Genomic DNA, 12861 nt, shown 5'->3' with positions numbered 1-12861 from the left:
CTTTATTCTGGATTTCTTAGATTGCTCAGCCTAACAGGGAAAGATGCAAGAGTGACCTGATATGGGAAGAAAGGGATGCACAGCAGGTTTGGAGCTCCCTCCAGCCCCTTGCTGCTTATGCTGGGACTGATTCTGTCTGCAATTTCCCTCACTCTGATTGATATTCCCTTTGGAAATACTAATCTGGAACAAATCAGCCCCTGGTACAGGTAATAGGCAGATGTGTATGCTGGCCAAGGGCTTTGCAGGGGGGAGTGGACATGGGGAGAGTTGTTATGTTTCATGTGCACGCAGAGCAATGACAGAAGCAAATCTGCAGAATTATCTGATATCGATTTTCACTATTCTATTTTACTCCTTGTTTCCCTGCTTGCTGTGTTGCCCCAATGCCAACTCAAGGTACAGGCAGCCAGCCACAGCATCCAAGAGAGCATCTCCAACAAGAGCAGCAAGAAGAATGAGAAGATGAGTCAAAAACTGGAGTGGTGGTGAACAACAGACTTGTATGGAGAGCAGAGAAATGAAAAGTGAGCTCTGCATGTCCCACAGATGGTGTGTGAGGGAACAGCCACATGGAAATGCACCTTAAATTGAGGATGGAAATTCATGGTTTCAACTCTGTCTCCAGAGGCAGAAAATTGGAGGTGCATGTGACACCCTCCCAGAGAACAACTGCCCAATCTAATGGTGGCACTGCAGTAAAACACACTACTCCCAGCAGACCATGGGCACCTGAGGATAGCCCTTTTTTCTATCATCCAACATTATTATAGAATCATCCAGGCTGGAAAAGATCTCCAAGACCACCAAGTCCAACCATTAACCTCATGGACCAGTGATCAGAGCTGCTGCTTTTCCTCCCCTCTGCAACTTTGCTGTCACTGATGGTTTTGGAGCAGAACAACCAACCAGTTCTCCACATATCAATAAACAAGTCACCCAGAATAATGGGAAAATATGCAATTATTTCAGTTTTGTTTGTAATCAGAAAGCAGAATCAAGCCAGGTAGTGCAGCCTAAAGCCTGCTCATGTATCAGCCTGGTGTCTAAGACCATCAGAGATTTGTCTTGGTGCTGTTGGTGCTGAGATGGACCCTCCACTCTAACAGCCTACACTGAGAGACCCTCCCAGTTAATTTCTTTTCATGCCATGGCAATGCTGCCTCAAGCAGCTGACTCATTATTCAGATAGGCCCTCGTGTGAGATGCCACAGTTCTTGTAGAGTTCATGAAATGAGAATGAAGAGTACCTTGATAATGCCCTCAGTGTCACATTATTTATGGTAACCACTGAAGAGGTGCACAGACAAAACAACAGGTGCAATTTGAACTCATCGATTGGGTTCAAGAGGAATTTGGTAACAGCTCAGCTCCAAATAACTGGTCAGACCAATTGAGATGATGCTCCAGTCATCTGAACAACTAACTTTATCTCGTTACCTGCAGCATGTTGAGGAGCAGACTCCGGAATTTGGTTCCTTCCACCATGAAAAGGGCCATTTTGTCACAGAGCTTGGCTGCTGTGGAAGCAAAGCTGCGGTCTGTCACCGCTTTCTGGTAGATGGTCTTGACTATCTCCCCCAGCATCTCCTCAGAGTTGGTGGAGTTCTGGGCCTCCTCCATGAAGGTGGTGAGCTTGGAGTCAACGTCACTGCTGTTGTTCCGCATGCTGTTGAGAATTTCAATTAATTTGTCCATTTTATTCTTTTCAGGGTCGGTGGTTTCCACCGTTACTTCGTCCTGGTCCGTGAAAAGGGAAAGACAAGGCGTCTGTTACACAAGGAAAAAACAGATATATCAGCCCATGTCCTTGCACAAACAGCAAAGGGGTAAGGGGATTGGGAGGACATAAAGAGAAAGAGAAAAGACAAAGCAATTTTTAGTGGCACAGTAGTATAACATCAGCATTGGAAAGCATAAGCGCATGCATCCTGCCCCAGAAATGTCCCCTTTCTCCATTTCCCATACCACTCAATCCCAAAGTCCCACCCCCAGCTCAGGGAGAAAATGTCCTTGAGGGTCCTGAGCCACAATGCCAAAGTCTGATCACCTCTGACTGCCTTTGGCATCTTGGACCAGTTTCTGGTGTCTGTGACATCTGTGATAATGGACATTTTTTTGTTTCTCTTTAGAAAGTGCACTGATGTTTGCAAAATCTTCAGACAACAATCCCATAAAAATATATTTCATATACTTATTTAATATAAAATATATACATATAAATAGATATATCTAAATACAAATATATATTTTAATATATACACTTCATTATATAAATTGAGCTCAAAGAAGTCATATGATCCCAGCATTGAAAAGATTCTTGACTTTTCCATCTCTTGCCTGTTACACTTTTCACTTCCCATCATTACCACAAAAGTTATTGATTCTTTTCAACATTTTATTATACGTTTGCTCCTTTTTCCCCAGTGTTAGGCATGCATCCTGCTTGCTCTGGTCTTCTCTTCTACCCCTCCAGCTCAATCTTATGTAATACAAACCTGTAGCAAATCCAATCCCCAAGGGAGTTGTCCAAACCTCCCATCAGGAGACTGGTTTGTCTGTTGACAACACCCACCCAAGAGCGGGTGCTGATGAGATTTTTAGTCTTACAAGACTCTAAATTTCTGAGAAGAGCACTAAAATGAATACTCTGAAAGTCTCTACTATACTTCCATTGCTTTAAAGAACATAAAAAAAACCTAACAAAATCTCTTACTCTCCCTCATGCCACATCCAGAAATAGTAAATGCTCATGCATTCAAAGGTATACATTTCCAGCATGCACTCCCATGGAATTGTATATGTTCAGGTTATTTTTGCTCTGTATTTTGGAAATCTCATTAGAGATAACCCCATGAATGCTTTTTACAGTCTGACAAAAGAATCTCAAGAGAAAGAATCTGAGTTTTACAGGGGGCAAATGGAGATATCATCTCCAAATTCCTCAGAAATCTGTGGCTGAATATTGTTTCCAAAAAGGATTTCTCCTCCGTCACTTGCATGCAATACTTTTGTTATTGTTGGGTTGCTGGAAGGAAGGGGGGAGATAAGGGCGTTTCAATTCATTGCAGAGATAAATGGATATCAGCTTTAAAGCAGCGGAGTCCAACTGTTCAGCACTCAGGAGTCAAAGTTTTGGGATTTAGCTCTGTATTTGCAGAGACAATTTGCCTTTTTTACATGTTTTTTGGGAAGTGACTGAGCTCTTCAGATCAGGAGGGAGCTCATGTGTGCACCAGCCTTCCCCCATGGAAAATGGGAGAGATTCCAGTCCAACCGAAGCTGGTAGCAACCTCACCCAAGAACTCAAGCTCAGAGCCTCAGTTCTTTCAATAAAAGGCCTCCTGAAGAAGCACAAAGACACCTCAAGAGAAGTGCTGACACTGGGGGACTAAGATAAATTGGGTGAAATGTCCCTTGAGCTCACCCCACCCTTTGTACGGAGAATGGCCATCGGCCAGACCCTGACAAAAAGAGCAACCCAAGAAATAATACCTTTTCTTTTAGTCTCCTCCTCAGCCTGTCTTTAGAAGACTGAAGCAGGTTGATCTTGGGCCTGTCCCCAGGGCGCTCGTGGGCGCTGTCTTTCCGCTTGGTCTCGGGCTCAGTCTGCTGGGGCTGCTTCTCCACGGCCTCGGGGCCTCGCGGCGCCTCCGCGGGGATGTGTGCCGTGCACGCGGGGCTGTCCTCGATTTTCAAATTCTCAGTCTCTTTGGCGTTTCTGTGCGTTTCTTTGTCGTTGGGCGAGTGCTTCTGGTTGTGGTGCCATCTCCGGTTCTGGCTGTAGCCGTGGTGGCCCGTCCTGCCCGAGGAGTGAGGGGCCTGGCCTCCTTGGTAGAGTTTCTGGTGGTCCCTGTTATGCTTGGTGCCACCCTGCTGATGATCCGTGTGCTGCTGAGACTTGTTCCCGCTGGGAAGCCTCTGCTGTCGCCTGGAAAGCCAAAGGAAGTCATTGAGAGGTCAGCTGGCCACAGAAGAGAATATATAATAATAATTAAAAAAAAAAAAAAAAAAAAAAAAAAAAAAAAATATATATATATATATAATAAAAAAATTAACTCCTGCTAGCTGGAAATCAAATAGGTTTTTTGGTTTGGTTGTTTAGTTTGCTTTTTATTTTGCAAACTGAATGACAGTGTATTAAAAAAAAAAAAAAAGTAGAAGAAAGTCAAAGAAAGTTCACTCATTCCTTCGTGGTTCTGTTGGGCCAACACATCTGTTCCACCAAACAGCTTGGCCCTTGGCAGGGGACTGAAAATGGGGAGGCAATTTCTTGTCATCTAACAATTCATGCCCCTAAATTTCTTTCAGTGACAGTCATATTTCAGGTGAAAGTTTTTGTGAAGTTGGACAACATGACTTTGGTATCCAGGAAAAATTCTCTCAGGTTTTTGTGTTAAATTCTCTCAGGTTTCTGTGTTACTTCCACACTAACCAGGAAAAACAGCAGCAGCAAGTCAGGTAGGCAGGAAATGCGAGGAGATATTTTTTTCTGAAGGCTTTAGAAATCCTAATACACCTGGCCTACAGCATCACTTTCTCCTCTTGCCTGCCAACATGGCACACTGCTGCATGAGTTTGCAGTGAGCTAGTTTAAGTGTATCAAGGATTTCTAAGTGGAAAAAAAATAACTAAGAAGCAAGATACTAAGTAAATTGGTAATCTGCCAACACCAAATGGTTTTCTTTGGCCTTATTTTATACATATCCTTCGGCACTGGGACACATGCATGGATGAAAAGAGGACCAAACTTGGCTTTGGCAGCATGGAGATCATGGCATCCAGGACCACAACCTCCAGAGAGAGACCTATGTGCAGAGAGATCCAGATGGGTAACATGGAAACCCAACAGCCACAGAGAGGAGGAACTGCCTCCAAAGGGTTTACTCAAGAGACTACAACATCTCAGAAAGAATGAGCAAGCCCCTGAGTGCTGGCTGTAACCGGTAGCCGAGATGGCAAATCCCCAAAAAAACAACAGTTGAATGGAAGAAATGCTTTGGCAGTCTCAGGCATCTCAGATTTCCAAACAGGCTGCAGCGTGGCTGTCCCCAGTGGAGAAGGCAGAGCCAGAATGCCATCCTCCAGGATGTAGCTAAGATGGAGATGGTCCTGGCACTGGCTGCCTTCTCCAGGGCTAGGTCTTAAGCATGGCCACCCTAAGCATGCTGGCATTCCCTGCCTGATGCCTCCTTGATATTGGTCTTGGCTCTGAGAGCCCGTGGGGTGTTTCAATGCCTGGCCTTTACAAGGCTGCTGGGAGCAGTGCTAGAGGATGACACAGGACATCTCCCCAGTATCAGCCCCAAAAACAAGGAAAAAACTTTGAGTGCTGTGGGGACCATGTGGTTTGTCTCTGTATTGGTTCTGTAGCCATGATAAAACCCCTGGTCAGCCTCCCTCCTTATCCCAAACCCCCACCCCAATCTGGATAAATAGCAGTGTTTACTTTAAACCCATCCCACAGCAATTAGTTTTACTTTCATCACTGGCACTGCTCAGCTAAGGGAGCTCGGATGAAGGAAGCAACCATTCACAAATACACTTCAATGGTCAGCAGTCTCCAACCCTGCCTGCCAAAGCCATCTGCCCACGGAATCTGTATTCCTTGGCATCCCCAGGAATCAAAACCTATTTTCTGGGGCCAACTGGCTTTTAACCATAAAGAGTGAGGGCTCATGTTTAACAAATGCAGGACGAACAGGCTTGTTCATGGCACTGGATGGAATTCGTGTTTACTCTCAGACCACCAGATCCGGTTTTCTGAGATATTCAGTCTGTAGTTTTTGGGGTTTTTTTTCCTTTTTCTTTTTTTTTTTTTCCCCTTGCAAACTGAATGGCAGGGAATTAAAAAAAAAAAAAAAAAAAAAAAAAGGAAAAAAAACCCAAAACGGAGATGCGGAAAGCTTTCCTGTTTGCTGGAGCCTACAAGCATTTTATGAGTACAGATTCTCCACATCAAGTTTTCCTGGCATTTCTTTGTTTCCTCTCAGTAATGCAATCACATAAACCGCTTTGTAAAGAGCAATGCTTATTAAAAGGGGAACGTCAAAATAAAAGTTAGTTAAAAACCTTATCTAGTACTAAGGCCTCACAGGGCCAAGTGTACAAGAGTTTTGCTTTCTGTGGTTTTGTTCTTCTCTCAGACATCTGAGTTTAACTGTTTGGTTGCATTTCAAGTCTTGGCTCATAAGCCAGTCAGCTTGTTACTTTATTTGATTTGTAAATATTACACAGAAATTACAGAAGTTGCACAAAGATACAGCTATAATTTCAGAAGCAAGGGAAAATGCCTGGAAATGAGCTGGGAACCAAACTTGGCCATAAATTCCTGCAAGACATGCACACAGGGATAGTTTTTTTCTAAAGACATATAATAAACCTAACCCTTAATGTTTAAGGGCTATGAATGAAAAAAAGGTGTAAGATTAAAAAAAACCCCACCTATTTAAGCCAGTGTGGAATGTGCAAGATTGTTCATTTTGGGGCTGTTGCAATAGGATGGGGGAGAGCAGGCAGCCCTGCCCCTCCAGGGGACAGCTGAAAGGTGATGTCCCCATGGCAAGGGGCAGAGCAAACTCAGACCAAGCTCTGCAGTCACTGGCCAAAGGGTGAAAACACCAGAGTTAAAAGAGTTTTGGGAAAAAAAAATTGCAAGAAATAAAAGGCAAGGGAAGGAGAATGGCAAACAAGGAGCAATGTCTGTGACTTGGCAGCAGTCAGGAGTCTAGACAATCATCCAGCTTTCAGGCAAAGTCTCGTTGTGTGCTTTTATCTTCCCAACACCCCAGCGAAGAAGAAAAGCCAAGAAGAAATAGGATCTGCAGGAAAGAAGAGCCAAAGCAGGGAGAACAGGCCTCACACCTTAAAACTTGACTGCACAGCATCTCAAAGCCTGGGAGGCTGGGATGACCCATGCTTGCTCTCAGGTGTCACCAAGGTGCTGGGGACACAGAGAGCCCCAGGAAAGGACAAAATGGGGACCAGCCACACTCCCACCGTGGGTTGTTGGAAACAACCTCGTGCTTGTTCAAGGGCAGCACTGTAGGTGCTCAGATGGCAGCTTAAGGTGATGTCCCAAGATGGTGCCTTGGGGTGATGTGCCAAGCCCAAGGAACCAGTCCAGGAAAGCACCCAAATGCACCTCCCACCCAGGCTTTTAGGTCTGAGACGCTGAAGGGAGGAAGCTGAAGCTTGAATTACACAGCAACACCTCCAAGCAATGCAAGAATTCACCCCAGAAAAATGCTGCAGTTACTGGGAAATCATTCCTCTGTCCCCCTCTGCTCATCCTGAGCCATAAGGATGCAGTGCCTTGCAGGGAACCATAATTCAGCTACAAGAAAAAGCATCTGGGCAGTACAATGGTTTCTTATCTCTTGACTCAATTTAACATTAAATTACTATTTTCACTTCAAAGGCCAAATTCCAATTCAGTTCAAAACTCCCCCTGACTTCAGTGGGATTTGGCCATCAGACAAAATGAAAACTAAAGAGACACATTGAGAGTCACAAAGAAATTGCAAAAGTACTAAAAACCAAGGGGAGACAGTCAGGGCTGCCAAGCTGGAAATAGGATGGTCTTGCTTCTGCTATTGTTTCTCCACCCATTTTTTTATTTAATTAACTAAATGAGATACCTTTCAACAGAATTTAGATCTGACAAATGTCTGTTCTGTCAGAGAAGCCTACGCAAACAAATGTAAGGCTTCAGCTGTCTCGGTGATTACCAGCCTACATGCTCAGAAATACACGATTCCTGTAAGTTTTTACTACATCGTTTGCTCCCAAGGAAAGGAGCAGGAAGGCACAAGTCTGGGGAAAATAACTTTAGACACGTGGACAGCTGTGGTCTAAAACACAGTTGCTCTGTCCTGTCAGAGCCTTGCCCATATCCCCACGAGTGAGATGAGTCTTTTGAGAGCCCCCACCATTTGTCTGGCATGTGGGGAGCTGGGGGACAATGTGGGGCTGCATTCTCCCGGTGGCTGCACAGAGATCTGGGCAAGCAATTCCTACAAAAACTGAGAGGTGAGCAGGCACTTAAGAGCACTGGTCTCATGAGGGGCAGCTGAGGGAGCTCAGGTGGCTCAGCCTGGGGAAAAGAAGGCTCAGGAGGGACCTTCTGGCTTTGACAGGAGGATGCAGCCAGGTGGGCACTGGGCTCTTTTCTCAGGGAACAAGGGACAGGACAAGAGGAAATGGCCTCAGGCTGTGCCAGGTGAGGTTTAGATTGGATATTGGGAAAATTCCTTAATCGAAAAGGATGTCACACCCTGGCACAGTTGCCCAGGGCAGTGGTGGAGTCCCCATCCCTAGAGAGATTTAAAAGCTGTGTGGATGTGGCATCTGGGGACATGGGTCAGTGGTGGGCTGGACAGTGCTATGGTCAAATAGGTCTTTTCCCACCTAAACAATTCTGAGATTCTATACATTTCCAGTGGCATTTAAGACACTTACCCCCATGACACAGAGGACCTTGTATGGCCAAACAGACTGAAATCCCATACTGGCACTGAGGGACCAGGTCCAAATGCTGGTTCCTACTTTGGAGAACCTGCCTGGATAAATGCCCTCAATCTCAGCCAACTTCCTCATGGCACAAACCCTCCAGGACACTATAAGTCCCTTGCAGAGCTGGAATTCTCATTTAGTCCTGCTTTTGTGCAGAGCAGAATACCTGGTGGGCATAGCCAGGGCCAGTAATCAATAGCTAAAATGGACTTGGAGACACTCAGGTAACCTTCTCCACTCCTTGCATCCCTCTGGTGCTTCAATGAACACATTCCTCACTGCATTTGACAGACAGGAAGTTTCTCTGTACCCTTTTGTCTGCTTGGGCAGGGTCTCATCTCTGTGTGAGGATCAGGAATATAATGCTAACTCTTGGAAGTATCTCATGATCAGCTTTGCTATTAAAATGCCTGCAACTAATTAACAACCACTATTGCAAAGGATGGATTAAGATCACAGAATCATTGAATGTTTGTTTTGGAAGGGACCTTAAATATCATTCACTTCCACCTCCCTGCCATGGAAGGGACACCTTACACTACCTCAGGGTGCTCCAAGCCCCATCCAGCCTGGCCTGGAACACTTCCAGGATCTACTGCAGGAATGGACTCTGTGGGACCTTCAATTCCCAAAATGACCCCAGATCCCTCTTATCCATGACACCCCTCAAGGCTTGGGAACAGAGCATCCCCAAGGAACTCAGCAGCTTCTCCTGCAAATGGAGGACTGGTGAGGCTCCTTGTGGGATGTCAGGCCACCTCTCTCACCTTCTTTCTGAAAATCTCAACACAATTTTCCATTAAAGGAGGGAAATTAAGAAGGGCCCCTCTTAGAGTCACCACCAAAAGAGTAAAATTCTCAATTTAGCATGTGGGTTATTTCTGGCTGTACTAGCTAGCTGCCTAGGAAAGCCTGAAGAGGGAAAGGGCAGGAAAAAGCAAAATCCTCTGAAACATCCCCTGAACAAACTCATGTCTCCAGGCCTAGTCTTTCTGAACTAAGCATATTCCAGCCAGACCACAAACAATTGGACTGGTATCCCAAAGCAGGCACTGCTGGAGAGATTTCGGCATGGCAGTACTGCTGTGGTCAGGAATATCCATCATCACTGACTCTGAGCCTTTAAGAGATGTTGTGGTTCAAACTGGAGGGACTGAAGGATCCCAGTTAGGATGGGATGGAATTTTATTGCACCTAAAACTACCAAGAGGTAGGTACCAAGAGGTCTGGGGAATATTTTTTACTCATATATAATGAGGAAAAAGATCTGAATTTCTATTTTAGAGGCCTGACTTCCCCCAGAAGTACCTCTTCAGCAAGACTACCTCCATGAAAAGCACTCTGATGTTTCATATGCATGGATAATGGTAATTCAGCACTGCTTTGATGCAGGGAGCATCACAGCCCAACCTCAGCCATTTCTATCCTAGCTATGGCTGAGAATGGGAAACACTTGAATAAGCTCGATGGTTCCACACAATTTAATCAAAAACTTCTAAACCCCACAGAAAGCAATAACCACCAGCTCCAAGGATGAAGAACACAGGATTTGTGTTGTATTTTCCCTTTGGCTTTCTCTCTCAAACTGGTTTCACTTGGCTACAGTTTCATTTTTGTTTGCATTTTTCTCAGATGAGAAGGGAACAAGATGTCATGTTCACTCCTGAAAACAAAAATGAAATTATTCACACTTCTTTCATGCCTTTCTGTCATCGGAGGTTGAGACCACCCCAACTGCTAGACTGAGCCCACATCATCTGGACAGACACGGCATCTTGGAAGTGTAGAAAGTCCACCTGTCAAAATGGTGGTGATCAAGATTTGAAACCATCTTTGAACAGCTGAGATGAAGTGCATAGTTTAAGTCTTACACGTATGCATCTTTACAAACATACAGTGAATGCCAGAAGACAAGCACAGCCAAGCAAAACAATGCTGTGAGGGGAGAGATGTTTGTGATGAGGCTCACAGTCTCTGGCTGCTGGGAAAAGCATTATGAAACCCTCATGTGAGTTGCCTGCATGGGCACAACGCTCTTTGTCACCACCTTGGTCCTGAGGTATAATCACTGCTGACAACCTTTCCTTTGAGCCTGGACACCACATCTGCCTTTCCTAGAGATGATTTCATTTGGTCCTCTAGAGCATAATTAGACTCACTATAAACCAACATGGTAGCACTGACTTTCATTGTGATGGTTGTAAAACACCAGCACAGGCTGCTCAGAGAGTTGGTGGATGCCCTACCCCCAGAAACACTCAAGGCCAGATTGGACAGGGCTCTGAGCAACTGTGGTCTAGAGGAAGATGCCCCTAACCATGGCAGGGGATGGGACTGGGTGAGCTTTAAAGGTCCCTTTGAACCTGAACTATTGTATTAGTGTGATTCTGTGTCTTTACATCCAAAATTCCCACTGACTCACAAGCATGTGGATGAATGACCAACTCCTCCCACCCCATTCACAGGCCCACCAGCCTGCAGACTGTGTTGCAGGAGCAGAGAGAGCACTGCTGGGCTGAGGGGACATGGCACAAGACCCCTTGGGATGGACTCAAAAGCACTGAAAAGCAAACCTCACTGCTGCTGAAGCCCAGGGACAGCCCTCACACTCTGCAATGCTTGGCTGCACGGGCTGCCTGAGTCAGCTGTTTTCTTCCAAGCTTCATGGAAATGAATCTTCAGGAGGAACTTAAGGAGCTGTTTTGCAACAGCAGCTTGGGAAAGATATCCCAAGTACAGATGGCATGTGAGATAGCTCTGAAACAGCTCTTTTAATGCTTTGCTGGATCTCCCACAAATCATGAGGGATGTCAAGATACAGGCCCTTGCTGCATAGAGCAGGCAACCAGCTAGGAAGGCACCTCCTGGACTTCAAGGCTCACTGCTGTGGCTGGTGTAGAAATCACTGCTGCGATTTCATGTAGAAATTGCTTGGAAATTACTCTCTTTGAAAACTACATTACTTGGAATTACATTGTTGGATTCTCAGGGTACTGTAAACAAGATTGCAAAAATTACATAAAAGCCATCGGAAAACACAGTGACAAGGAACTGAGTCCAGTTTAGACAAAACAGTTTAAATTAAGACACGACCACAGTACACAATGTTTCCCAAACACAAACAGATCCTGTACTACTGGTAAGAATGCGGCTTGAATGAATATGGAATCATCTTTTACTACTTCGCAATAAAAGAGCTTATACTTCAGACTCCAGGCTGCCTCCTTTAAAAATACACCCAGGCTGATCAGTTAACCCGAGATCTGATAATCCTCCAAGAGATATAAACTTTAAACCCACGCCAAGATGCACAGACACAGCCCACCACCATCCTCTGTGGTCTGTCCCCCAAGACACATCCTAAATAGTACAATGAGCCCCCACCTGCTGCCTTTGTGTTCAGCTGTCTTCCTTTAGACCCCTGTGCCTCTTTGACCTGCAGCAAGGAGACATCCTAGGGTTTTTTTTTTTCCATATCCTATTTATACCAGTGCTTTCTAGTGAAGAAATAAATGTCTTTCCTGTAGGAGCTAAGGCAAGATTTGACAGGATCTCCTGACAGCTGTCCAGACATATGAGATGACCCAAAGTCAATGGCAAGCAATTACTTCCGACACAGGGATCCAGTAAAACATCAACCCAAGCTGCAGAGATGCTTTGGACTTAGGTGTGCCAGAATCCTTTATCAAACACATTAAATTAAAATTGTTTCTGCCTCTCCTTTAAATGAGATGCAGCAGCCTATAGCATTTAACGTAGAGATTTGGGAGCCAGGATTGATCCGGAAATTGATTTATTGCAACCCGGTGACAATCCTAAGCTGTTTCCTGAATGTTTACTTAACTCTTTTGAGCTCCTTAAAAGAGGAGTTCATAGAATTATAGATGGTTTGAGATGGAAGGGGCCTTTTACAGGTCATTTAGCCAACCCCCTCTGCAATGAGCAGGGTCACCTTCAACAAGAGAGCTCTCTGGTCCTGACCCCACTCCTGCGTCCTCTCTCATGCTACCCCTAACACTCCCACAGAATTGCTAAGCTGTGCCAGGGTCTGATTCACTCCCAAAGCTTAATTTCTCTTGGATGAGTTTTCACTTGTCAGTTTGGACGGGAACACACTGCCTGGGGGGAGGCACAGATCTGGGCCACCTTCTGCAGCTCTGTTGTCACGTAGCTGTTGGTGCTTGCTGCTTGGGGACCTGCACCCCCAGCTTTAACCAGGAAATTAGGAAGATCCATAGCATCTGCACAATGCTGGGAATGGCTGGAGCAATGTTAGTTTAAAGGAAAGAAAGAGGCCTGTTGTCCACTCGTGCCCTGGAGGCTGTCACGCTAAATAAAGACATTATC

The 12861-nt window shown here is 45.2% G+C and overlaps 1 protein-coding gene across 4 annotated transcripts in view; it reads right to left on the bottom strand.

The window, feature by feature from the left end:
- Nucleotides 1-12861, bottom strand: part of CTIF (cap binding complex dependent translation initiation factor) — a 148448-nt gene that overhangs the window by 40389 nt on the left and 95198 nt on the right. For 3 of the 4 annotated variants that reach the window (XM_071425838.1, XM_071425841.1, XM_071425840.1), the window contains 2 exons: nucleotides 3496-3931; nucleotides 1441-1770 (listed from right to left, as the gene is read on the bottom strand). In XM_071425838.1, coding sequence (XP_071281939.1) covers nucleotides 1441-1770; nucleotides 3496-3931 — 766 coding nt within the window. The remainder of the gene's footprint in view (nucleotides 1-1440; nucleotides 1771-3495; nucleotides 3932-12861) is intronic. The other variant, XM_071425839.1, reaches the window with a different exon arrangement.

The sequence above is a fragment of the Agelaius tricolor genome, unplaced genomic scaffold, assembly GCF_023055355.1.
Source record: "Agelaius tricolor isolate 1412-34295 unplaced genomic scaffold, bAgeTri1.0.p SCAF_4, whole genome shotgun sequence".
Classification (NCBI taxonomy): Eukaryota; Metazoa; Chordata; class Aves; order Passeriformes; family Icteridae; genus Agelaius; species Agelaius tricolor.
Note: the sequence above shows the minus strand (reverse complement) of the source record. Positions and strands in the feature narration are given on the sequence as shown.